The 27,829-nt window shown below is 35.0% G+C and overlaps 1 protein-coding gene across 4 annotated transcripts in view; it reads right to left on the reverse strand.

Moving 5' to 3' along the window:
- The window catches only part of SLK (STE20 like kinase), a 62,083-nt gene that overhangs the window by 11,771 nt on the left and 22,483 nt on the right, over positions 1-27,829 (reverse strand). For 3 of the 4 annotated variants that reach the window (XM_003904221.4, XM_021943650.2, XM_017944305.3), the window contains exons 2-13: positions 27,074-27,238; positions 25,250-25,298; positions 24,757-24,906; positions 18,585-18,657; positions 18,244-18,438; positions 17,604-17,685; positions 15,975-16,103; positions 14,009-15,367; positions 11,874-12,004; positions 11,533-11,656; positions 9,015-9,194; positions 6,524-6,616 (exon numbers count right to left, since the gene is read on the reverse strand). In XM_003904221.4, coding sequence (XP_003904270.2) covers positions 6,524-6,616; positions 9,015-9,194; positions 11,533-11,656; positions 11,874-12,004; positions 14,009-15,367; positions 15,975-16,103; positions 17,604-17,685; positions 18,244-18,438; positions 18,585-18,657; positions 24,757-24,906; positions 25,250-25,298; positions 27,074-27,238 — 2,730 coding nt within the window. The remainder of the gene's footprint in view (positions 1-6,523; positions 6,617-9,014; positions 9,195-11,532; positions 11,657-11,873; positions 12,005-14,008; positions 15,368-15,974; positions 16,104-17,603; positions 17,686-18,243; positions 18,439-18,584; positions 18,658-24,756; positions 24,907-25,249; positions 25,299-27,073; positions 27,239-27,829) is intronic. The other variant, XM_003904220.4, reaches the window with a different exon arrangement.

A 27,829-nucleotide genomic window follows, 5' to 3' on the forward strand; every position in this document is an offset into this window, starting at 1 on the left:
TAATCCCAGCACTTTGGGAGGCCAACACAGGTGGTTTTCTTGAGGTCAGGGGTTCAAGACCAGCCTGGCCAACGTGGTGAAACCCCATCTCTACTAAGCATACAAAAATTAGCCAGGTATGGTAGCACACGCCTGTAATCCCAGCTACGAGGGAGGCTGAGGCAGGAGAACTGCTTGAATCTAGAGGGCGGAGGTGGCAGTAAGCTGAGATCATGCCACTGCATTCCAACCTGGGTGACAGAGCGAGACTCCATCTCAAAAAAAAAAAAAAGAAAAAGAAAAGAAATGTCCTCTAGAAGAAAGGCAATTAAGAGCTAACAGGTAGAACAGACACCAGAATTTGGGGAACTAAGGAGGAAGAATTTTAGGAGATAAATTTTAGGAAGAAATACCACGGCTATCCTAACAGAAGAAGATAGTTTCTGTATCTACAGCATGTGCCTAAAAAGAAGAACAATAGTTTGAGAAATTAATGAGAAGTAATGCATTGCTAGAGAAATGCAAACTGGGAATAGGAAAGTGAGTTACATACTATAAATCTATCAAGAAAATTTGTATAATCATAGAATTCATAAACATGTTTGGGATTCACTAATTCATTCAACAAATATTTACTGAGTACACACTATATACCCAAATGCGAAATTTCTGCTTTAGAAAAACATTCTTCGATTATTGTGTAAAAAAAAGAAATGTTAAAGTGACTGATGGTCTTTCTGCTAGAATCATACATTTACAGAAGAAAAGGAGTAACATCCAAATTGAAGAAATGTAAATTTGGATCTGTCCATCCCTCTCTTGGCAATTACAGCAGGTGGTGACTGACTCAAGGAGTATTCAATCAATTTTCGTGTGGATTTAGAATTGCAATCCCCCCGCTTGCACATCCTTGAGAAGATCAAAACCTAATATGCATTTTGGAACTATTCTTGAGGCCTTAGAGTCTGATGGGATCTGGCTCACTGCCAGGCAGCTCCTCAATGCACAGAGGGTCTCACTCCGCTCCTCAGGATGGCTGCCTTGCTACCATCCTGAATCTCTGGAGGTGTCATAGTTCATGCCAGAGAGTGAACTAATTTGGTGTCGTAAATGCTGCTGTCTCATCTGCATCATCATTTGTATTTTAGCATAAATACATACATAGTAGCACAAAGAAAAGACTAATGAATGCCTCTATAAAATACAACTACCAACTTGGCTATAGTCACCTGTAAAACTTTATCATTAAGGCAATTACCATTGAAAACATTTTCAATGAATATTTAAATTCAACTATCTAGAATAAAGGCTTCTGAGTTTTATTTAAAGAAATATGAAATCTCCAAGCCTATCTTTTAAGTTATGACAAAGTTGTTCAAGCTTTTCTTTTCCCTAGTAACTATTTGTAACAAAATTAAATTGTTTCTCTAATTTCAATTGTAAAATTTCTATATACAAACTTGTTCAATAAACAACGTAACCTGCAAAAATATCAAAGAGTTTTCTTTTGTTGAACATTTTTATCATTGGTTTACATACAGGATTAAAAAAAAATCTGTGTAGACAGAAACAATGGGTCTAAATTAACTAGCATAAATATAAATATTACATTTAGGCACAAAAAAATTGAACGCAAAAGTAAAGGATGGGGTGAATAAATAATTATGGGAAAATAAAAAAGGTAAATATAAGCCAGTGCCACTAAAACAGTAAATGTAATTTCTCATCTATGCAATTTTTGTTCATATTACTGTATTTATGTCTAAATTAAACAAGGTAAGAGTTCAATTCAAAGAAAACCTTTTTTAAGCACTTAGTAAATGGTGGGCACTATATTACTTAGAAGGTTCCTAAAATCAATGAAAGACAGTTCTGCCTTCAAGGAGCTTCCACTCAGTTGGTCCCAAGTATCAACAGTCTTGATCTCAGTCCATATAAAGAGTAGTGGGTCCCTTCCCTTGGTATCACATTTTTAAAAGCTCAAAAGTAAACCACAGAAAACTCAAAGCTGGGAATAAAGGGTTCAGAAACCATGCCTCACAATGACTGCCTGAAAGAACCAGAGAAGTGTTCCTAAAGCAGCTACTCATACAGGGTAAAGAAGAGCTATGACTGTTCTATATACTGAAGCAGGCAGAACTAGCACTGTGTGGCTCCAGAAGTAAGATAGGGATCAACAGGTAAAAGTCAAGATAGGCAGATGTAAGTCCAATGCATACAAGTCCTAACAATTAGAATTAGCAAAGAATGCAGCTGCCTTACAGAGCTATAGACTTGAAAAATTAAGCAGAATCTGGATAACTATGTAGTCAGATACTGTATAAAGGATTTTTTATATTAAAGCTAAAAATTATCTGAAAAGGTCCCTTACACACTAATCAATATATTTCATTACCTCAAAACAAACAACATGTTAATGTTATTACACATTTACTAAATTTCCTAACTTCAAAAGCCAAATACAGTAACATTCACAATGGAATTTATAATTAGAAATTACTTTCAGGTACAAAAAGAGCACTCACATTTCAAAAAGATTACACAAACTACATTCACCTTAAAAAAAAAACAGATGGACTTAATCACTTGGATTAACAAATAAAAGACAACAACAAAAGAACCTAAACTATTAAGGCCAAAAATCATTTTTTAAAGTAAACACATAAATTGTAAAATGAGTGCCCTTTAAAAGTACAAGTTTAAATTTGGATAAACAATTTTATCATATTAATCAGATAACTATAAACATTAAAAATACAACTTTGGGGTCTAGAAAACTGTAAGAAAGGGTTATGATATATTGGACTATTTGTATAGAATTTGATCATTTTAAATGAAAAGAAAGGCTAAAAATGGTAATGATCAGAAAAGTGATCGTAATTCATAATTTCTCCCTCTCCTTTTAAAAATCAGTGTTTTACTTACTCTCTTAGAAAACTGTAAAAAGAGTCAAACAGCTGCCAATAATAAAAAACAAGTCTAATTTCAGCAGAGAAAAAAAGGAGGGGTTGAAATCAAGCTGTATTCTATCTACTCCTGTTGTATATATCAAACATCACAAACAAAAATTACAGTGTTAAATGAGCTAGTTATTTCCCTATGGAAACTGCAAGAAAGAATACAGCTTGGAATTTTAGACTTAACTTAAAACTACAATAAGGAGAATAGCAACTCACTACTCATTATTGACTACTTGAATAAATGGAAAATAGAGTTAAATGGAATGAAAATCACTATTTTTAATACGGCTTTTCTGACCATATCCATAATTAAAACATCTACATAAACATATATGCAATCAAAATGTCACTTCACACGAAAATAAAAATCTAATCACAGCATTCAATTTCTCACATGTGCAAAGCTTATACTATTGAGAGGATATTTTATTTTCTTGAAAAATATGAACATCCCAAATTAGAATTTGTGGCGGGGTAGACAGAACACTGTGTTAAAAGTGCTCTAGTTCCAGCTCTACTGTTAATCTCTTATGTGACTTGAGGCAGATCACAGTCTTCTGTGCCTCAATTTCTTCATCTGTAAAATGGTTATGTGACTCCATCCCTATATTAGGGTGGTGGCAATGAGAATCAAATGTGAAAATTCTGAAGAATACTGTACTCTAAAGTCAGGTTATTGCTATTATTGTCATTACAAACATTATCATGTATCAATCATCTAGATTTTGGCAAATGAAGCTAACAATGAAAAAGCACATGTGAAAAGGCAGGTAAAACAGGAGAAGCCATCCTCCCACAGGCACGTGGGACTTACGTCCTGCATTTGGGCGTTGAAGACTGCACATGATGACAACTGAAAAGACTGAATCATGACCTGAGCAACACCCTGTGGATCAGAATAGAATGCACCTCCCAGGTAAGAATATATCTGAATTACTTTTTGTAAACAAAAAGAATAATTATACAAATGTTCAGTTTCTTGAGGCCTGGAACAAGTCACTTAATAGAGGAACCTTTTTCTCATCTGTAAAATGAAGGATTTGAACTGGATCAGTGGTTTCCAAACTCTAGTGTGTTGCTCTTGTTTTTTAAGCAAGTAGAACCTCCTTTTGTAAAACTCACCCCAAAAAAATCCCAGTTTACAAAACAGCAAAAGTGATGCTGCTTGAATTGAAGCAGAAGCAGGGGCTCACAGCCCAGAGCACCTGCCTTCTTAGGGACTCCCAGAGTTGCTTCTCAAAAGTTCCTGTCAGTATAGTTTGAAAACCACTGGACTTAGATGATCAAATATGTTATAGCTGCATGACTGTATGACCATTACTTACGAATTTTCCAAAAAAGTTTGAAATAGACTGTAACGTTATAAAGCTTTTGTACCTTCGCTTAAAGCAGTAGACAGAAATACTTTTAAAATCTGTTAGATTACTAAATTCCTCATTAGATTTACTGAAGGAATTTATGATTACTTTCAGCTCTACTCAGAAAATACTGGCCTATTCCCAAAATTATACGAATAATTACCAACAAAGTCTTATTAAAACATAGTATTCATTCAACACTAATTCTCAGTTTCGACTTTAGAATTTGATATATGGCCTTTTGGAATTAATAAAATCTATATTCCTTTACAAGGCAAAAATCACATTATTCTAATCTGGTTTGAAAACCAAATTAACCAAAAGTATATGTGTGGCCAGCAAGGACTTCCTCTTCACTTGGTAACAAGACATGGCCAAGAACCACTGAGTCAAGCTGATGAGAGTTTAAGTTGCAGCACGAGTAGGTAGCTTAAATATGAGAGGCAGTTTGGTGCAGTGAATCTGTGTGTGAAACACGTACCCACACTTATCTGGATGAGAACCTGGCTCTACCATTACCCAGGTGTGTGACCTTTGCAGGGTCACTCAGCCTTCCTGTGCTTTAGTTCCCTCAACTGTAAAATGGGGGTAATAAGACTACCTCAAGGGTAATTAACTCAGATTAAATAAGTTCATACACATAGAGTATTTAGAACAATGCCTGACACATAGTAAATGCTGCGTTTGCTATTAACTACCTTAAACTAGGAATCCCCACGCCACGCCAAGACAAAATGTTTCAACGGCTCATGGCAAGAAAAAAACAAAAGCAAACTAAATTTATTCAGACAAGCTAGATTTAAGTTTTGAATTCTAAGATTATATTTTCCTTATTTTTCATGGTGTTAAAAATATTCTCTCCTTTGAAATGATGGTGACAAGTAAATGGCAGTTTTAAAACATCTTTACTTAGCAAAATTAAAAAAAAAAATTTTTAATGGCAGCCCATGTCACAGTCCCCAATGGTTTTTATTGTTTCTATGTTTCTTTTTATGGGTCTATAAAATCCAGAAGTCTGGGAACCACTTGTTAAACCACATAAACCGACATTAAAAAGCTAATCCAAAGGAACAATTAATACATGATGCACATCTCTTCTTCCTTTCACTGACTTATGTAATGGAAAATTGAGCTCATTTATCCTTGCCTCCAGGCTTAGGATAAATTTAATCAGAAGATTTATCTTCCTTCATATAAAAGACTTTATGAGAGATAATTCTAGAAAATTCTGTTAAAAATACTAATTTATCTCATTTTGTAAAGAATTCACCCGGCCAAGGGCGGTGGCTCACGCCTGTAATCCCAGCACTTTAGGAGGCCAAGGTGGGCAGATCACGAGGTCAAGAGATCAAGACCATCCTGACCAACATGGTGAAACCCCGTCTCTACTAAAAATACAAAAAATTAGCTGGGCATGGTGGCGCACGCCTGTAAGTCCCAGCTACTCGGGAAGCTGAGGCAGGAGAATCGCTTGAACCCGGGAAGTGGAGGTTGCAGTGAGCTGAGATCGCACCACTGCACCCAGCCTGGAGACAGAGCGAGACTCCGACTTGGAAAAAAAAAAAAAAAAAGAATTCACCCATCTTATGACAAGGCTCAACTTTATCATAACCTAGATCAGGCTGCTTTAAACTACATATATGTAAAAAATAGTCTATTTGTTTAACTGCTTGATTCTGAACCAAAAAGAAAAACAAGGTACTTAATATTTAAAATCTGGTCTTAAAGTTGCGTATGTTGTCACGCTTAAAAGTAATAAATGTTTGAACTACCATTTAAAGTTACCATTTGCTATTTTTCTTCTAACTGAACTTTATAGAAATAATAGCGTTTTAATGGGCATAGTTTTTGTAAGCACAAAGCTTATATACCATCCTCTATTTTTATGTCCTAAAAGTTTTCTATCAAACATGGGCATTACTACTTAAAACTATAAGCTCCCATCAAGATTAAAATCAGATAACAGTGTATTATACATTCAAATACTTGTTTATTTCATCTGGAGTCAACTTTCCAAACATTCTACTTAATTTCATATTAGCAACTTAAATATCACCATTAGTATGAATTTAGTATTAAATAAAGAGGATTCCAGGAGTTTTTGAATGGGGAGAAGTCAACATCATATAATAATAACACTTAAAATTTACCCTTTCAACCATGGTTTATCAAGCTGTGAGAAAATGGTGCTTTCTGTTTTTAGTAGCATTAAGCTGCTGCTGTTACCTGAGCATGCTGGCTTTGTGCAAGCTCCTCTTTCCTGCGTTTCATGAGCTCTTTTCTCAGCTCTTTGGGTGCTTTCTCCACTTCATTTATAACCTACAGTGTATAAGCATGCAGGAGGTGGGGAAATAATACTTTCTCCACAGCAAGCATTTATGAGAGCAGATAAGCTACAAGTCAAATATTAAAGTTGTTAAAAAGTTCCTTTCAACATGCATTAGCATAGGTGTTAGTCTGGTGAAAAAGAATGAAAGAATAGAACATGCATAATCTCAGTGCAGAAAGGGACATTACACCACACAAAGGTTAATTAGTTGCTAAATATCCCTATACATCATTCTCTCTCTTAAAGGTCCAAAGACAACCAGCGAAGAATTACTTGCAGCACTGATGCTGAACTAAAGGGATAAACTCAACTGACCTTGTTGAAAGATCATAAAATTACAAACGTACCTACTGACATAGTTGGAAATATTGAACATAAGGAAAGCTAATGCCATTTATAAAAGTGCAAAATTTCATAATTGGCTTGATCATGATAAAGAAACAATGCTAAATAAAGTCTACTTAATGAGGCCAAAAAGAAAAAAGGAAAGCAAGTCTTAGAATACACAAAGGAGAAATAAATGGATACTAAGGTTTTTCATAAGCACACCATTTTATACATGGTGTGGTAAAAACGAATGTATCTGAATAGGATTAGGATAACATTCCCCTTTGCTGACAAGTTAAGCCAAGCCTGTCAACTTAAAAATTGGTAATATGAGCACTCTTAAAAGTTTAGTAAGCTATGATTTATTATAGCAGATAAAATATAGAATGAAGTATATTTCAGAGCTCCTTCTTTTAATCATTTTGAAATCCTAGAAGTATATTCCATCTAACAATAGATCTGTAATCCAACTATGAAAAACAATCATGTGTTTACAAGTAGAAGCACCAAAAGAAACCAGATTCCAAATCACCACATGCTATTGATGGTCCGTGAAAGAGACTGATTTTGATTTAACATCGTGTATTTAAAATTTCCCATCAGTAATCCCTCATGAAACCAAATCACCATTAAAAGGAAGACACTCCCCAAATGCAAGAAGTTTAGCAATAAGGAAAAAAAATACATAATGTAATTATTTAAAATATGCATATCATGATCTCAAACATGTTCAGCGGCTGAAACCCTCCTACCCCCCAAACAAAAACAGTAACTGAGACTTTTATATCTAGGATTAAACCATGTATTTATCTGTAAAATTTTTAAAATTTAACTGATATAAAGAATATCTCAAAAACTATTTGTGAGAAAATTAACATGCAGCCCCAGTAATGTCATACCTAACAGTATATATAGCAATTCTACATAAAACATAAGAAATAGTAATAATAGTGATCTTTAGAAATGGAAGCCACATCAAACAAAATTACATATCATTTCATTCATTTTATCTAAAGAAATCATAAAATCACTGTATTAATGTTTGACTCTATCCTTTTCAAAGCAAATCCTTAAGATTCAGTAATATGACATTCAATTTTCTTCTCAATTTAAATGTTAAAGTCAATGAATCTGGGTATTTGAGATGTATAACAAAAGTGAAAATGCATTTATTAGTTTGGCTGAGGTTTCTGTTTGTTCCAACCCTAATAAAGTTGATCATAATCATTGTCTCTGGTGTCTTTTATATCATGAAAAGGCAAATTCTCTTCCTATACTGAAGATGTTAATAAATCATAAAATTATCTTGGAAAATTACCTACATGTAAAGTTCTTTTAGTTTTAATTTGGGACAAAAAGAGATGCTAATATGTAAACCTTCCTTCTGAAGCAATGACAATCTGTTATACTGCAGACAGATTCTATAACAAAATGAAACAGTTTCAGGAAACAATGAAAAAACTCAATCTAATCAAATGAATTTACAGATATGTTCCACTTCTAGTTCTTCAAAGTACCTCACAATTTGATGGTTATAGGTAGCATGTCAAATTTCAGGTTATTCAGCTTTTGTTTGGCACAATATCCATGAAAGGCAATGAAGCTAATCAACAAACAAAATTGTTAAAAGTATGAATTAAAGATGACAACTTATAAATAATAAAATGAACTACTGCTGCCACTGGCAAACACAACATAGTAAGTTTTCTAAAAAATACTTTTGTATAAGGACTTAAATGTGTTGCATTAAGGACAATGGTAGACTGGAAAATGGATTAAACTCAGTTTGAAGACTTGATTCAAGTTTTAGCTGGACATTTAGGGTAGTCTGTGAACAGGTCACTAAAACCTCTCTTACTCCAGTTTTCTTGGCAGTAAAATGGGAATAATGACTGACCTTATTACAACTCTATATGACTGCTGAGAAGACCAAATGAAAGAATGAATGAGTGCTATTTAACTATCAAGTATTACTAGTATTCCTAATTCCTTAGATAGTCTTAAAACAATTAAAAAAAAAAAAAAAAGCTTTAGTGATTAAAAACAGTGGTGTACACTTACCTCCTTCTTTCGGTTCTTCAGCATATTCTGAAATTTGGACAACTCTTTCTCTTGTTCTCCTTTAATGCGTTTGGCCTCATCTCGCAAGCGATTTGTGTGCTCTTGTTCCAGGCGTTCGATAGTCTGTTTCTGCTGTTTTTCTAGATTCTCAATTTCCTGGTCATATTGTCGCTTTTTACTCTGTAAAACAATACAGCTCAAGATGATAATTTTTCCATCACCCATATTAACTCCTTATAGTAAAGATGTTTCCTAAGAGAACACAACTAGTATTTAAATTTAGTAATGTGCTATAACCTTTACAATAAAAAGTCAAATGCAGTAAAATATGTTATGAAAGTTCTCAAAAAAATGAGTTCATTTTTTTCTAACATGGAAAATTTTTTTCTATTTTATTTATTTATTAGACAGGGTCTCATTCTGTCACCCAGGCTGGAGTGCAGTTGCACAATCACAGTTGACTGCAGCCTCGGCCTCCTGGGCTCAAACAATCCTCCTGCTTCAGCCTCCCAAGTAGCGGGGACTACAGGTGCATGCCATCATGACCAGCTTATCTTTTTATTTATTTATTTATTTATTTATTTTTTTAGAGATGGGGCTATCACTATGTTGCCTAGGTTGGTCTTAAACTTCTGGGCTCAAGTAATCCTCCTGCCTTGGCCTCCCAAAATACTGGTATTACAGGCATGAACCACTGTGCCTGGTCTTTTTTTTTTTTTTTCTTTTCCTTTTCTGTTTTTTGTTTGTTTGTTTTCTTTTCTTTTTGAGACAGGATCTCCCTCTGTCACCCAGGCTGGAGTGCAGTGGCGCAATCTCTGCTCACTACAACCTCTGCCTCCCAGATTCAAATGATTCTCATGCCTCGGCCTCCTGAGTAGATGGAATTACAGGCATGTGACACCCTCCCTAGCTACGTTTTCTGTATTTTTAGTAGAGACAGGGTTTTACCATGTTTGCCAGGCTGGTCTTGAACTCCTGGCCTCAAGTGATCTGCCCACGTCGGCCTCCCAAAGTGCCAGGATTACAGGTGTAAGGCACTGAGCCCGACCCAAAATTTGTTTTCTATTACACTAGTAGAATGTTCAAAGTTTTTAGATTATCCAGAAGAATAGCCAATTGTTGTGAAGTAGTAAAGCAAATTAGAAAAATTTCAATATTTATCCAATAAAATTTTTGATAAATCAAACGGCTTATTTGAAGTCTACTTTAATAAAATAATACTATTAATAACATCACTATTATTTAATAATAAGATTACTTGTCATTTTCAGATTTACTCTTCCACATTAAGATTCTTACAATAAACATCTTATTCTATTGGAATAGATCTTTTGGAATTATAAATCTACGCTTTCAACAAGACTCCTGCTTATATAATACTCAGTAACACTGTTTCTGAATACAGGTATAGTTACTTATTTGTAATGTATATTTTCTTTTTAAAAAAATTGAAAAGTAAAACATTTTAGAAAGTATGGTGGGGTAGAAATACAGATTTTATAAGGTTTTGGAAAACAATATAAGTACTATAAAAATACTCAATGAGAACAAAAGTTCATTATTTTCTTAGGAAATCTCAGTTATGATCCAGTTCATGTAATCAACAATCCACAGTTCACACACAAAAAAGTTTTTTTTTTTTTTTTGAGACGGAGTCCCGCTCTGTCGCCCAGGATGGAGTGCAGTGGTGCGATCTTGGCTCACTGCAAGCTCCGCCTCCTGGGTTCTCGCCATTCTCCTGCCTCAGCCTCCCAAGTAGCTGGGACTACAGGCGCCCGCCACCTCACCTGGCTAATTACACAAAACAATCTTTATCAATTAAAATTACAAGTCAACACAAGGACTATATTCAAAACATGAGTACTATAACATTTCAAATGATACTTTTACTAACCTACATTAAGGCAGATAGTCAACATAAATTACAAAAATTTTATATTACATTATTAATTCCTTTTCCAACTTTGGACACAAGGCAAAAACTGAAGGACTCAGTGACAGCTACCTGGGACTAGTAAGCACTATTTCCTCTAGCAGCAGGAAAGAGAGATGTGCAGGCTTAACTGTAGAAGCCAGAGAATAAAGCACATTTTTAAAAAGCCCCTGAGGAGTCCTACTGCTCAGCTAGGTTTGAAGGCAACTGCTCTAAACTGGCTTAAAATCTTGGATTCCAAATCTGAAAGATCGAATTAGAGCACTGAAAAATTATCCAGCAATAGGCAAATCTAGGAACGTTGTTCACTGACTTCATGATTTTAAGTTTTCATGAGAGAAAAATAAAACATCACACCATAAACAGCTTGAGGTAGACTAGGACAGAAAATCCTTTCAAGAAAAAAGAATAAATCAATAAAAGGCATCCAGAACACCAAAACGATAAAAATGCCAGAAATAAATCACAAAGCTAGAGAAATCTGGAATCAGAGAACAAGTTCTGTAACCTTTTTTTTTTTTTTAATGCACTAAATGTCATTATTAACACAAAAGGGTATAAAATGGTATAAAAATCAGACTTTACCATCATTTCCTGCTCAAAGCGCCGGAAAATTTGTTCTCGTTGTTGCTGTAGTTTGCTATTGAGCTGTTGTTGGGCTCTTTGCTCTTCTTTCTGAAGAAATCTTAATTCCCGAAGTTCCTGACGTCTGACAAAATTTAATGGTGATGACAGAGAAGACAGCAAAAATTACACCTCTGAAATATTTTTTTTTAAGCTCTAAAAATTGTCTTTCAAGTGCAACAATAGTAAAAGAATAATAAAAAATTAGCCAATAATTTACCTTTGTTTCTCTATTCTTCTGACTTTTCAGAGACTGAAAAGAAGTCACAAACCAGTTTTTATTACGTTGTTTCTCTACTCACCTAAGAAACCGCAATTCTTCAGTTTTGGAATCACTATCTGTAACTATCTTTGACGTTGTTACACTCACTTCTACACCATCAACAATAAATTTGCGTGTTTTCTTCAATGTTTTCTTTTGTCTTCTTGTTTCCTGAGAGAGATTTTATTTTAGTTAGGCTTTGTACAGGGAATACTGGAGATAGGAAACATTTTCTTCTTCTTTTAACATTTCTTTCTTTCTTAAGACAAAACAACTGAACAGCCAGGCAGACTACACATAGAAAGTATAAATATAAAGCAACAGACTCATCTGTGGAACCAGTTATAACACCTTAAATGTCATCTGACTTACACATGTCTTCACAGATGAAATCAAATTTTTTCAAAGCATGCATTTTCATCATGTTCACATATAGCTTTTATGACACATTATAATTAGGCACAAGTGATCATGAGCAATTCACATAATCAGTAGAACTTTCATATGTTCTCTTTTTTTCATCTTTTCACTTTGTAGTTTCTCAGATATCTCTGCTTTTTCACTGACAAAACAATTAAAAATGAGTTTGTGGGGCTCATCTCTTAAAAAAATCTAGACTGACAGGTCTGGGGGTAGCTGGAAATCTATTTTTTTGAAAAAGCTCTCCAGTAATTTTTAAACACTGCCAGCACTGGGAATCAAAATCTACTTATTCAGTAACAATAATATCAACAGCCCCTCCCTCCATCTCAAGGCCAGAGATACATGTATGATTTTAGGGTTACTACAAAGACAGTGCCTCCACTGCATCCCAAAAGTACCAGATTTGGCTGCTAGCTATGGCCTAAAATTCTTTATCAAGACTAAACTCTTCATTTCTCAATTGGTATCCAAAAACATTTAAATGCAAACAGAAATAACAGACATATAAGACTCCTACAGATACATTTTGGTAAACAAATTAAGTGTTCAGGGCAGATACTTACTGGGTTTTGATATAGAAGAAAGAGTTAGAAGGCAGAAGGAGCAAAAATGGAATGTGAAAATACTAAACTCAAAATGCATCCGATTTTTAAATATTTTCTCTTTGGCACCTTCCAATCACCTTTCTGCATCCTCTCCTCTTACTGTTCTCTTCTCCAGGGTTCCAGGATCCTCTTCTTCCTGAGTCCAGGACTACAGTATCCTGCCCAGGATTCCTCTAAAATCTAAAGATGGCACACTCCAAAAAATACACCTACCTACACCTTAATCTCCAAACTTCACATTTCTTCAGCTCCTACTAAAAGTTCAATAATTAATATATCCTTCATTCTTATACAAGTTATTTGCATTTTAAAAAGAGGCTATTAAGTCAGTGAATGAATTTCAGAGTGGTGGTTACTTCAGTCAGTGAAAGAAAGTAAACTGAAAAAAGAAGAATACATGTAACCATTTGGGGCAGATAGGCAGACTGATCACTCATGCCCTGGAGATCCATCTAAGTCAGTTTTCCTAGGTTGTTCCTGCTTTTCTGTCTTCTCTTCTGCTACTATCAACCCAGAGGGTCTAAGAAGTATTTTCCAAGGGGTGGCCCATGGATCACCTGCATCAGAATTCTGTGGGATCTTTTGTTACAAATACTGATTCTTGGGACCCATTCCAGACTTCTACATAGCCCCTAGTAACTCCTAATCACACTAAGATTTGAGAATTACACTCAAAGCTCCACATGTTCTGGGCTGTAGTGTTTGTTTTGTTTTCCCCACAATGGTTCTCATGGCAGTAGCAATATCTGTGACTGCATGGGCCAATGGTAAATCAAGGATTGTTTATACCCTAAATGTGCTTAAAAAGAGATCATTCTTTCAATTTCTAATTCTCTCATATATTGTTAACTCTTGCTAATGTTGCATCTAGATATGTCCAATAAAAGAACCTAATCACACCAAGCAACCATATTATACTGTTTATCTGCATCAGATTTGCAAAAATAGGTAGATCCTACCACAAAATTTAAAGATTACATCCAGAATCTCCTTAGTTCTTTTAACTGCTTTCATAGGCTGTAAGAATTTATATGGTTAATACTACATTGATTTAATGCTGTTTTATTTTCAAGACATCAATTTCACATAAACTCTGAATTGAGAAAATGACAAAGGAAATTCCAAACAATGACTCATGCACACTTACTTGTAAAGATATTGATCCACTGTCTTTAGTTTTACTTAGGAAGCTAGAGATGGATAAATTCAAGTCAATGCTGCTAGTATCAGCAGTGGAACCAGTGCCTGAATCAGTATCATTTTCCTTTGGATTCTCAGATTCTGGTGGCAGAATAGTTTCAGTTTTTGATAAAGAACCTATTTCTTCTTTATTTTCTCCACCGTCAGAGTTGATATTAATACTGGGTATTAGAACGGGCTGAGGTTCACTGGGCTGTGAAACTGCAGTGACTTGAGGCTCTGTTTTAATTGACACTGGAATTTCTTTTTTCTCTTTATCTATCTGAGTAGTGACTTTAGAAGCATCCTGGACTTCACTTACTAAAGCCTTTTGGTCAGTATCAGCTACCACACTTCTGACCTCCATTTCTTCAGTGACACTTGACTCAGTAATTGCTTCAACTTCAGTTGTTCCTGGTTCCTCATTGATGTTCATTATGTTCTCTGAACTGTTTATTACCTGTTCCTTGTTTTTACCTTCTTCTATTTCATTCATTTCAACTATTTCTTTAATAGGAACTTCCTTAGTACCACCAGCCTCAGGACCCACCATGGTCTTATCAATTAATTTCTGGCCTACTTCAACCACTTCTTTCCCATCATTACTCTGCGCATCCTCAGCACTGTCTTCATCTGCTTTCTGAGCCACATCTGCTGCCTCATGTGTTCCTATCACATCACTTTTATTGCTGATCACATCTTTCTGAGTTTTGTCGTCTTCCCCCAATTTCTCTTGGGTGTCTTCCTTTGGAAGCCCAACTTCACTATCAATTGCCTGAATATTTGCCTCTTTTTCTCCAGTCTCTTGAGAAACTAAATCTACTGTTGGCAAAATAGTATTTTTAATTTCTTCAGATTTTGTAAGCCTATTTTCAAACATCTGTTGCTTTTCCTGATCCTTTTCTTCCTCAGATTTCAGATTATGTCCAATATTTGTTTCTAAGGTTATCATTATATTATTCTCTTTTCCTTCACTGACTGAATTAATGTCCACAGTTTCTTGGTGTTCTGTGTCAGGCAGATTTTCAAGCTTGGGCCTCTTCTCCTCTCTCTCATTCTCCTTGATTACTGCTGTTCTGTCATGGAGTTCAGTCATTGCTTCTAACTGATCATCAGTAACATGTTCACTAACATCCTCCACAGCCTTTTCAGGTTCATCAGTGGTGGGTTTTTCATTAAGAATTTTGCTGTTGAGTTTATCTTCAGAGTTATTACGTTCTGTTTTTTCTGAGACAGATTCCAAAATACAAGCATTTTGTGAAAGTTTATCTTCTTCAGAGCTGGCAATACTAAGGTCAGAAGATGCACGTTTACTCGCAGGTATTGGCTAAAAAAGATTTAATATATTTTTAGTGTTAAAACATGACCCTAAGAGTGACCAAAACAATGTTTACAGACATACAATGATTTAAGATCTTTATTCAGTGAATGTTGCTGAATTTAAAGAATTAACAATTCTTCTCATAAGAAATATAACAAAAATGGGCCAGGCGCAGTGTCGCACACCTGTAATCCCAGCACTTTGGGAGACCAAGGAGGGTGGATCACTTGAGGTCAGAAGTTCGAGACTAGCCCAGCCAACATGGTGAAACCCCACCTCTACTAAAAATACAAAAATTAGCTGGACATGGTGGCACACGCCTGTAGTCCCAGCTACTCAGGAGGCTGAGGCAAGAGAATCACTTGAAACCGGGAGGCAGCAGTTGTGGTGACCACTGCACTCCAACCTGGGTGACACAGCGAGGCTCCATCTCAAAAAAAAAAAAGGAAATGTAACAAAAATGTGCAGCAAGGAGCAACCTTGCTACTAATCTTCAGGTCTAAATTTAAAGATTTTGTATTGCCACCCATCAATCCTTACATACAGGTACAACTACACCTCAAAACCCAACTCTAAAAATTAACTAAATGAAATTTCTTTCCTAAATACTGACCAGAGAATTTTCTGTTTCCTCCTCTTCATCTTCCTCTTTGCCATCTTCAACTTCTTCTGTTACTTCAGCCTTTGCCTCTGCAATCAATTCTCGGATGGGTTTGTTGGAATCAACAGTAACAAAAGGATGCTGTTGAACATTAAAAACAGCATACTCAACAACTGGAATACTACTAAACTAAGTTTCAAACACACACAACACACATTCTTATGTGGTAAAATTACGAACATGTGGGCGGGAAAACGACAGACAACTTCAGATAATGCTATATCTGAGAAAGAAAGAGGGGAGGGGGCTTCAGCAAAAGCAGGGACTGCCTAGAACTGGATCTGTACATTTTTAAGAATCTGAAGCAAATTTGTCAAAAATGATAAGAACTGTTATATCTGGGTAGTAGGTACATGTACTTTCTGTATGTTTGAAAATTTCATTATCAAAAATTTTAACTGAAATTTAAAGCAAACTTCAGGTCACTAAATTATTACTTCCTTTTTTTTTTTTTTTTTTTTGAGACAGAGTCTCACTCTATCACTCAGGCTAGAGTACGGTGGCACGATTTTGGCTGACTGCAATCTCCATCTTCCAGGTTCAAGCAATTCTCCTGCCTCAGCCTCCCAAGTAGGTAAGATTACAGGGATGCACTACCATGCCCAGCTGATTTTTGTATTTTTAGTAGAGACAGGGTTTCACTATATTGGCCAGGCTGGTCTGGAACTCGTGACCTCAGGTGATCCACCCGCCTCAGCCTCCCAAAGTGCTGGGATTACAGGCATGAGCCACTAAACCCGGCCTCATTATTACTTCTTAAAAAGTATCCACCTCTATAAAGCCTATCAAAGCCTCAAAATTATAAAAATCTTTAGAGTTCTGTTAAAAGTATCTACAAACACCTGTATTCTTGACATGGTTCTAAAATTCTTGAGACTAAGACGACATTTTATTCATCTTTGTATACTCAACATTTAACAGTGTCTGTCACAGACTAAGGGCTTCAAGTGTGGGGTAACAAAATAATAGAAAGTGTGTTTCAGGGGTATACTTGCTGCACACAACAAAGCAATTTTTTTCCTGCTTTATTCCCCCAGATAAATAGGTCAACCTAAAACACTATGATGGAGTTACATAATAACTCAACCTAACAGCAACTGCCTCAAGATTTGTCATTTTATTTGCCCACCTATAAAATTAATTGACAAATTTTTATTTAATATGTTACAAGTAGTCCTTCTATAAAGCAAAATTAAATTTACCCAACCACTTTAGCAACATTTTTTTTTAAGTCAACAATATTTACTATTTACCCTCACTGTAAGACATTTTTTAATTAATTAGTTCATGGCCCCTGTCCCCAAGGAGCTTGCTTTCTAGTAATTGGAGAGACATAATGGCAATAACTACCAAAATGAAAAGAACAATTAAACTGAATCAAAAAAGCACAGGAGGAATAACGTTTAAGCTAAATGCCTGTTGGTAACAGCAGCGTTTATTTTGTAAAGCAAATGCTAACTACTGCCATTTTGACTCTCCACAGGAAAACTTAAGTGGAAAGAAAGCACACTGAATATGAAATTATATTCTTACAGAGATGTTAAAATAATTATATTATTTGCTGTTGTCATACTCTTTTACCTGTAGTAGCTGAGAGGTAGTCCACCTAGCATCCACATTCTTTTCTAAGCATTTCTTTAGAAAGTCCTTAAAATTTGAAGACCTTTAAAATAAATTTTAACAGTAACATTCTATTTTACTTTCTTGTTAATCAAATCAAACAAAACTCTTTGATAAGTTATGCTTAAGTTTCATTATGTATGTAATAGTATTAATTCAACATTTAAAAAACTAGTTAATGAGACTATTAAGATTTTATAAAACTTACTCATTTGTAAATACATGTTAGACATATATGTAAGTAGGTACATAATCACTGAGACATAGCCATATACTCACAAGTATGCCAAAAAGCACAAAATTTCTAATAAATTTCACAAATATAGATCAATCTATATGCCTCACTTCCTCATAGTACAGAAAATACCTTTCTCATGCAAAACTCAAATCACTCATATTTTCAGATATATGGGAAAAGTGAGCTCAAAGATTTTTAACGGTCCTTAAGAGAAATATACCAAAAATCACTTTTCTAATTCATATAATCTTCGTACCATGTACCCAATTTTAAATACTCTTGGAAAATTGTGAGAATGTAACATCAGGTTTTGCTTCCTAATATCGTTTGTTTCTTATTAAGCTTTTTAAATAATATTTTTACCATCTTGATGGCTGTGCTAATGTAGGTGGCTCAGATTTTGCTATTTTTAGCAGCACTCGCATTGGATTTAATTCATGATGAGGTGGTTCTATCTCAGCCATTTCTATTAAAGTGATACCGAGGGACCAAACATCAGCTTTGTAGTCATAGGGTCTGTCCTTAGATGTTTCACACATGACTACTTCAGGAGCCATCCTATGAAGACAGATAATTAAAAGTTAACATGTTTAATAACAGTGATTGCAAACCACACGGTATAATCAATTATGTGGACAAAATTAATGAGTTATTATAACTGCTGACATGACTAATACTATAAATTCATAAAACTCAATACATACCAATATGGTGTACCAATAAAGGAATCTCTTCTTTGAATTGTCCTCGTGTTTTTAGCTGATACTCCAAAATCCGCTTGAAATAATCACACAAAAGCATTAATGAGAACTTTTAAGCATTGTTCATTGTATTCAATGGGGAGAAAAAAGCATTTTAAGTCTTTAATAAGGCCAATCTTATAATAAAAAGTAAAACAGAAAGAAAAAAATGTCTCTCCCATCTTAATCTTGACCATCTCTTTCTATCATCCCCCAAAAAAACCTGCTAAAGATCCCATTATCAATACATTTAATACCACCATGTCTTCAGATGACAAATCCTTCAAAATTGAAAATAAAAAATGGTAACACTAAAAGCAGACCAGTCTATCCACTTCAAAACAAATGCCAACTAGTGCTATGTGGCACAATTAAATTAAGAGTCATTAACATTTTTTCTATAGTGTGAAAAATAGAAATTAAACTAAAGCAACCTTTATGACAGTGTATGTCTTGCTAACTTCCTCATAAAATGATATTGCCAAGAAAAAACTGGGAACCTTATGTTTTCTGATTTAAATTATACAGAACAGTAACATTACAGCTTTTTCAGTTGTTAATCCCACCTTTTCAGCTTGGATTTCAGACAACATTAATAGCAACATAAAATTGCTATTGTTGCATCATTTATCTCATGCCATAAATGCACAAATTTTTAAGTTTCACATTGGACGCCACAATTCTCAAAGTTGAATACCAAAAATTCAGTATTTGATGCTCATGCCTAGCACAGAGTATACACTCAATAAATGGTAGCTACTATTAGCCATATTCACAATTCTAACCTTTGTTGTTTTTGTTGTAGAACTCTTAAAGGTCATGCAATTCTGCCTGAATTACTTTTATCTATTATATGGTTCTTAGGGATAAGATTGTTCTATATATCTGTGTTGCACAAATGGAAGGTTCTCTGGATGTATTTGTAAATTAATAAAACAGAAATTACAAATATTTTAATTGTCAACTAACTAAATATTATTTAGAATTCCTAAACCTTCAGTATATTTATTTTTAAGGTACACATTATTTTACACAAGTTTGTCCCTATATTCAAATAAAATTTCAATATATTTACAAAAAGAAATGCCCCCAAAATTGATCAAAACTATAACATCCTATTTCAAATTAAGCTAGGAGACTTTTTAAAATGATGAAAAACAGGCCGGGCATGGTGGCGCATGCCTGTAATCTCAGCACTTTGGGAGGCCAAGGCGGGCAGATCACGAGGTCAGGAGATCGAGACCATCCTGGCTAACATGGTGAAACCCCGTCTCTACTAAAAATACACACAAAAAAATTAGCCAGGTGTGGTGTTGCATGCCTGTAGTCCCAGCTACTGGGGAGGCTGACATGGGAGGATCCCTTGAGCTCAGGAGTTCAAGCTGCAGTGAGCTATGATTGCACTGCTGCATTCTAGCCTGGGTGACACAGTGAGAGCAGGCTCCCCGAAAAAAAAGAAATTGATTTTTAAAATAAATAAATAGGCTGGGCACGGTGGCTTACGCCTGTAATCCCAGCACTTTGGGAGGCTGAGGCGGGCAGATCACGAGGTCAGGAGATCGAGACCATCCTGGCTAACATGGTGAAACCCCGTCTCTACTAAAAAAATACAAAAAAATTAGCCGGGCATGGTGGCGGGCGCCTGTAGTCCCAGCTACTTGGGAGGCTGAGGCAGGACAATGGCATGAACCCGGGAGACGGAGCTTGCAGTGAGCCAAGATTGCACCACTGCACTCCAGTCTGGGCGACAGAGCAAGACTCCGTTTCAAAAAAAAAAAAAAAAAAAAAAAGATGAAACAAACAAAAGAGCCATGTAAGTCAGAATTAGAAAAATTCTGAAAGGTGACAGAACTCAAGAAAAAAATTTTAAATTAAGAAAAAAATCACTTTAGAAACAAAGGCTAAACTAGGGAAAGCAAGAGCAAATAATACAACAAATTCATACCCATTACCACTTCACACCCAGTAGGATGGCTATTATTTTTTAAAAAGCATTTAAAAAAAAGTGTTGACAAGCATGTGGAGAAACTGGAAGCCTTGCACATTTCTGTTAGAAATGTAAAATGGTGCAGTTGTTATGCAGAACAGCATGGCGGTCCCTCAAAAAAATTAAACAGAATTACCGTATGATTCAGTAATTCTACTTCTGGGTGCATACTCAAAAGAATTAAAAGCAGGGAGTAGGACAGACATTTGTACACCAACATTCATAGCAGTATTATTCACGACAGCCAAAAAGTGAAAGCAACCCAAGTGCCCACTGATGGATGAATGGATAAACAAAATGTGTTATATACATACAATGGCATATTATTCAGTCTCAAAAGGGGAAGACATTGTGAAATATGCTACGACATGGATGAACCTTGAGAACATTATGGTAAGTAAAATACGCCAGCCACAAAAGGACAAATGTTGTATGAGTCCACATACATATATACCTAGAGTGGTCAAAATCATAGAAACTGAAAGCAGAATGGTGGTTGCCAGAAGCCGGGAGGAGTGGGAAATGAGGACTAAGTGTTTAATGGGTATGGACTTCAACTGCTGCCAGATGAAAAGAGGTATGGAGATAGGTGATGGTAATGGTTGATAATAATGGGAATGTACTTAATACCACAGAAATACACACTTAAAAATGATCAAAAAGGTAAATTTTATGTTGTGTATATTTTCCTACAATAAAAAACAAAGCAAGCTAAAAAAGGACTTGAGAAAAAGTTACCAGCATGGACAACAGGCAAAGACCCAACAAACAAACAATAAACGTCTCTAAAGAAGCAAGTCAATGCAAGGGAACGGAACAAATGCTCAGATCTGTAACTCCAGAAAACCTTCCTGGGGGGGCAGGGGGAGGGGAAGAAAGCACTTGAATATTATAAGACCATAATATTTATTAGAAAAGACTGGTCAAACTACCGGTCTTAAAAAAAAAAAAAAGTTTTAGCATCTAAGCAAAAAGAGCACATGACTTACAATGGAGAAGAAATTCAGATTATCAGACTTTTCAACAGCAACACTTCATGACTGAAGAAAACAAAGTAACATATTTCAGATGCTGAAGGAAAGAAATGTGTGCCAAGGATCTGTTATCCAGCAAAACTAACCTTGAAGTATAATGGTACAACTGTTATCACTATGTAAGAATTCAGAGAGCCCTTTCAGAGGAATCTACCAAAAGCTGAGCTTCAGATAACCAACATGACCAAAGACACATCAACATAAGGAGTGGTGGTGAGCATTAAATACAGAAATGAGAGTTAAAATGAATTATGAGGTATCCTAAACCTACCAATGTCCTTGAGAACCAGAACTCTCAATATAGAAGAAAGGAGATGCACATGCATTACAGAAGTTAGATTTTAAAAACCTTTATCCCGAATTTGAATAGGAAATATATATGAACTCATGAGGGGTCTAGCTCTGTCCTTTGAAAAGTCCTAGAACAATGGCCTATATAGAAAATTGTAAGCATCTCTTACACCAGATTGTGGTCTTGAAATCTCTTACACCAGATTGTGGTCTTAAAAGAAACCAGGGCTTCTCGAAGAAATGGCTGACTAGCGGGCTGCAGTGGCTCACACCTATAATTCCAGCCCTTTGGGAGGCTGAGGAGGGCAGATCACTTCAGGCCAGGAGTTCCAGACCAGCCTGGTCAACATGGTGAAACCTCATCTCTATGAAAAAACAAAAATTAGCTGGGCATGGTGGTACATGCCTGTAATCCTAGCTACTCAGGAGGCTGAGGCACGAGAATCCCTTGAACCCAGGAGGTGGGGGTTGCAGTGAGCTGAGATCAGCCACTGCACTCCAACCTGGGCAAGAGTGAGACTCTGTCTCAAAAAAAAAAAGGAAAAAAGAAATGGTTAATTACAGGTCTGACACAGAAAATACACAGATGAGCCCGAAACATCTCAGAACTGTCAACTGGGCTATCAAAGATTACTAGTCCTGTTAAGAAGATTAACAAGCTGACACGAAGAAGACCCCATTGACTAAAGATGGAACGTGAGCTTCAATAAGAATAAAAACTGCAATGGATTTGAAACCCACCAAATAAAACTAAATCCACAAACAAACAATATTTTCTAAAACATTGGTCATCAATTGAGGATAAGAGAGAGCCAAGTCATTATCTTCATTACTAACTTTAAAATGAATAAAAATAATGAAATAATTGGTGTTTATATCAAAATCAAAAATAATGAAAATAAAATAATGGAATTCATTTTGCAACCTCAAAAGACAGATGTGTAGGCATTAAGCCTCAATAGCTGCAACATCAAAAAGGGGCACAAAGCAGACACGGTGTGCCTCCCAGTGAAAGAAGGCAAAACCACCTGTAAGTCTTGCCAAAGGATCAGGCTTGAGAATGATCAAGCCTTTGGATTCATCTGCCAAACTGAAGGAAATACAGAGAGGAACCTCAATCATCAGGAGTATGCAGTAGCAAAATGTAGTTTGAGGGAAACACTACAGGCCAAACAGCCCAGGTTCCATGGATCAGTGTTTCTTTCATTATTAGCCCCTCTAAGGAGTCATTGTAAACATTGTTTTCAAGTCGCCCCTCCTCCCATAAAATTTTAATGCCACAGATACATGTTATATCTCTTCACGTACTGGGGCCTTTGGAAGGTCACAAACCATTGTAATGTATAAGGGTTTTTTTGCCCCTAAAGGACTAATTTTAGCCCCCAGGTGGGTGATATTGCCCTCATCCCCCCCATTATACATGCCGTAATATAAATAAAAGAAAAGAATGGGGGAAGGCCTGTACGTTAAGAGACTTCAAAAACCCAAGTTTTATATCGGCAAGTTTAAACCCTAACATCTAGAGATGAATATTGGGTGACTGAGCCATAAAGAAACACAAGGAAGGAAATAATATAAAAGTCAGGATAAAATGTGGAGAAGAGAAGGGCAGTGGCTGAGATGGGCATACAGAAGAGCTTCTGGGGTACCTGCCAAAGTTCTACTTTTTGATCTAGGTAGTGACTACAAAGCTATGTCTACAAAGTACTAAAGTTAAGCTACACAATTTCTGGTGTGGTTTTCTATATCTGTATTTATTTCGCAATCAAAAGATTAAAATTCACTTTGGGAGGCCCAAGGCAGGAGAATCACTTGCACCCAGGAATTCAAGACCAGTCTGGTCAACAGAGCAAGACCTCATCTCTACAAAAAAATTTTAAAACTTAGCCAGGCATGGTGGTGCATGTCTGCAGTTCCAGCTATTAGGGAGGATAAGGTGGAAGGATTCCTGGAGCCCAGGGGTTCAAGGCTGCAGTAAGCTATGATCACATCACTGCACTCCAGCCTAAGCAACAGAGCAAGACTCCATTAAAAATAAAAATTAAAAAGAATAAAATTTAGTACACCATCTGTTTAAATGTCTTGACAAAGTAAAGTGAAATGACTATAGTCACTGGTATCAACTTGGCTTTTGAATATATTTTGTCCTTTGAATAGCCTTTCAAAACATACAAATTCGGACTTCATCTCTAGACTTTTAAAAAAATTCCTATCTTGGGTAAATTTAAAGAGGGCTATAACTTCCATAAAACCTACATCTAATTCTTCTTATGAAGGTAACATTTCTTCCCTCAGTATAAAGAGTAAAATTAAAAATTCTAGTCCTTATATTTAAGTATTCTCTTCAGAACTAAGATTACTTTGTTAGTTTAGTCAATGTACCATTATCAATAAAATAGAATAGAAAACTAAACATAGGGGAAAAACCTCACTCGACGTGAGCTTTGGAAATAAAGAAAAAAACTGAGTTAGCAGCTTTACATACTATATTATGTTCTAAACATAAAACATTTACAAGTATTAAGTCTACATACAAAAATTTAAGGGTACAAACTTGAAACCGGTCTTTAAAAAGCTTGCCTTTTTGAAAATAAAAATTCATTCTTTCTTATCTTCTTTTTAAAACATTGAATTAGGTGCTGATATTTTGGAATTATAGAAAAATGAGTATTTATCCAAGAAACTGTTTTTTAAAAACTAGAATGGAGTTAGTTCTCCATGTTTCACAGATTTAAGTAGTAATAAAACCACATTAAGTCACATACATAAAGATGGGAAATTTCAGAGTAGAAATTCAAATGTTTTATTTAAGTGAATAACTTACCCAATTTGATATCTCCATCTAAGGTAAAGAGAATGTTGCCAGCCTTTAGATCTCTGTGGATGATCTTATTATCATGTAAGTAGTTCAGTGCATCTAAAGTTTGTTTGCAAACTACTTGTATTTGGGACTCAGTTAATGGTCTCTCAAGTTCTATAAGGAGAAAGTAAAAAAAAAACCTGCTTTTTATGCAGTGAAAACGTATTAGCAGGCTATATGCCTTTCTATATGTATCATCACTGTCAAAGATCATATGCAGTGAATTTATTTTAGAAGAACTAAATATCTACAAAGATTACTTTCTTGACACGCTCAACGTTTCATTTTAGAATTTTACTATAATTATCCAAGAATATAAAAACATAATTGAGTTGATTTAACTTACTGAACTTCACTCAATACTTATATAGTTGAATATATTTATATATGTTTGAAATTCTTTAATCTTATTAAGTATAGTTTAAGATATGAACATAAAGAACAAAAAGGTATTTACCAAGCATCACAGCATCTACTGCTCCACCTGCACAAAATTCAATGAGGATCTGCATGCAAAAAAAAAACAAAAACAAAAGTGTGTGTCTAAAACTACACTGAGTTTTGAGTTTCAGTATTTTTTCTTCAGCTTAGCAAAAAAGATAAAGAAATAGCTATCAAATAATCTGGGTTACAGAAACGATATACTAAACAAAGATTTTGTCAAAAGAGTTACAAATCTCAAACAATACACATTTGAGAAAGCTCATCGTGAATGTATGGGCATTTTTGTTCATTGACATGTTTAGTGTCCCTGCTTCTCTAAAATTATCAGGTACAGAATTTTCATTTGGTATAGTACTGCATAGCCATTTGGTCACCAATGAAAGATTTTATTACTTATATTTTTAAAGGCAACTTGTGCTTTAAGTGAACAAATATACATTTGTTATTTTAAACTGTATTAAATAGGAATAAATCCTGAAAATATTTATACAGAGACTTCTTTTAGCTAAAAAAAAAAAAAAAAAAACAAAAAAAACCCAGAATACATACATACAAAAGCTTCAGATCCTAGCTCAATTATTTTACCTGCTGATAGGTGACTATCTTGACTTCCCTGGTAAGATATAACACCATGTACCTTTCCTTCTTAACCCTTACCACAGTTGTAATTTTATATTTATTGTGATTATTTGATTAATTAACATTTATGTCTCCCACTAAACTTCCCCTCACAGTTGTCTAAATTTTTATTGTGCAATAGTCCCAAGTAAAGATCTTATCTGTTTATTAACTAGTCTAGGCGTTCATTTGCATTATAAACTTTGGAAACACTCTGCCACAGCCCTGAACAATAATTTCAGAAAACACCACATTAATAATAACTATAATTTTTTAAAATAACATATTTTTAACTAATTAGGTAGCTTCCTGCCTTTTTTACCTCAGCATAATGCTTTACTTTTTTTTACAGGTGCTTGCCAATTAGAAATTGTTTTCAAATTCATTACATTATTCAGAAAATAATTTGGGAGGTAGATCATTACTCATCCTACAGATGAGTAAACAGACTCATAAAAGTTAACTGACGTATCCAAGTTCCGTAAGTGGCAGCACTAGGATAAAAAAATATAGACCTTTAGGCATCCAGTCAGGTATTCCTTATACTACTTACTCTTCTCTCTCATAAAACTTTGCTTCTTCCTTCAGGAAGAAAGACTGAAGCTCCGTTTTAAAAAGTCCCTCTTGGTTAAACTAATGTTGGTACGGAACAAGTGATTGACAGATTATTACAATGAATATGAAAGTTTTATTTCTATATCTACTTGTGCCTTAATATTTTCTGAAAATGAATTTATACATACAGCTTTAGCCATCACATCATGCACTAAAGTTGAACCTGATAATATGATAAATATTTAACATTTCTAGTATTTTACAGTTTATTATAAGATTTACAAAAAGTTTAGGATAAAAAATTATAAACAATTTCTAAGAGAAACTTTTAAAACTTTTAAATGATTAAATTTAAATTATAAACAAGGACATCTAATTTCATATTTTAGTAAATTTATTATTCTTAACCAAATGTTTCCACCCGGATCCAATGTCAAACAATCACGATGAAATTGTACAATCTGAAACATAAATCTGAACATCTGTTGAAGCTGAGAATAACTTTGTTATTACTCTCTTATTGGCAGATCAACTCTCATTCAAGTGACACAAGTAACTAAATAGAAGAGATAAGACATAAAATAGGTTTTAACAATTCATAAACATCTCTTTAGGACAATTAACTCATTTTGGCTACTCCTTTAGATCAAGAGAAAATATTTACCCAAAGATTGTTCTCATAATAGAAGGCATCTAGAAGTTTGACTATATTTGGGTGATCACAAGATGCTAATATATCAATCTCCACCATGTAATCTTCAAGTTCTTCTTCAGATTTAGTGTCAATCACTTTTGCAGCAGCTAAAACACTGGTCTCTTTATTCTGGGCCTGAAAATGAAAGTATCGAGGTGTCACACTTCAAATGCATCGTTTTCTAATTTTTTATTATTTTAATAGAGTTTAATTTTTAATTCATATTTATGTTTAGGCTGTCTTTTAAAAATAGTGTGTCAAGAGAATGAGAAGACAAGTCACAGACTGAGAAAATATTTGCAAGACACATATTTGATAAAGAAAGTTTTATGTTCGCAGCAAAACTGTGTGGAAAGTACAGAAAGTTCCCTCGTACCCCATGCATAATCTTCCCCCTCGATCAACACTGCATACCAGAGTGATACATCTGGTACTATGATGAACCTACATTAACACATCATTATCACCCCAAGTCCAAAGTTTACATTACAGCTTGCTTTTGCATCTATGGGTTTCAACAAATGTGTAATGGCATGTAGCCATCGTTATAATATCATACAGAATAGTTTCACTGCCCTAAAAATCCTCCATGCTCTGCCTACTCATCCCCTCCTTCCTCCAACCCCTGGCAACCACTGATCTTTTTACTGCATCCATAGTTTTGCGTTTGCTTTTTCCGGTATGTCATATACTTGGAATCAGACTGTGTATAGACCTTTCTGATTA

Source organism: Papio anubis, chromosome 11, assembly GCF_008728515.1.
Source record: "Papio anubis isolate 15944 chromosome 11, Panubis1.0, whole genome shotgun sequence".
NCBI lineage: Eukaryota > Metazoa > Chordata > Mammalia > Primates > Cercopithecidae > Papio > Papio anubis.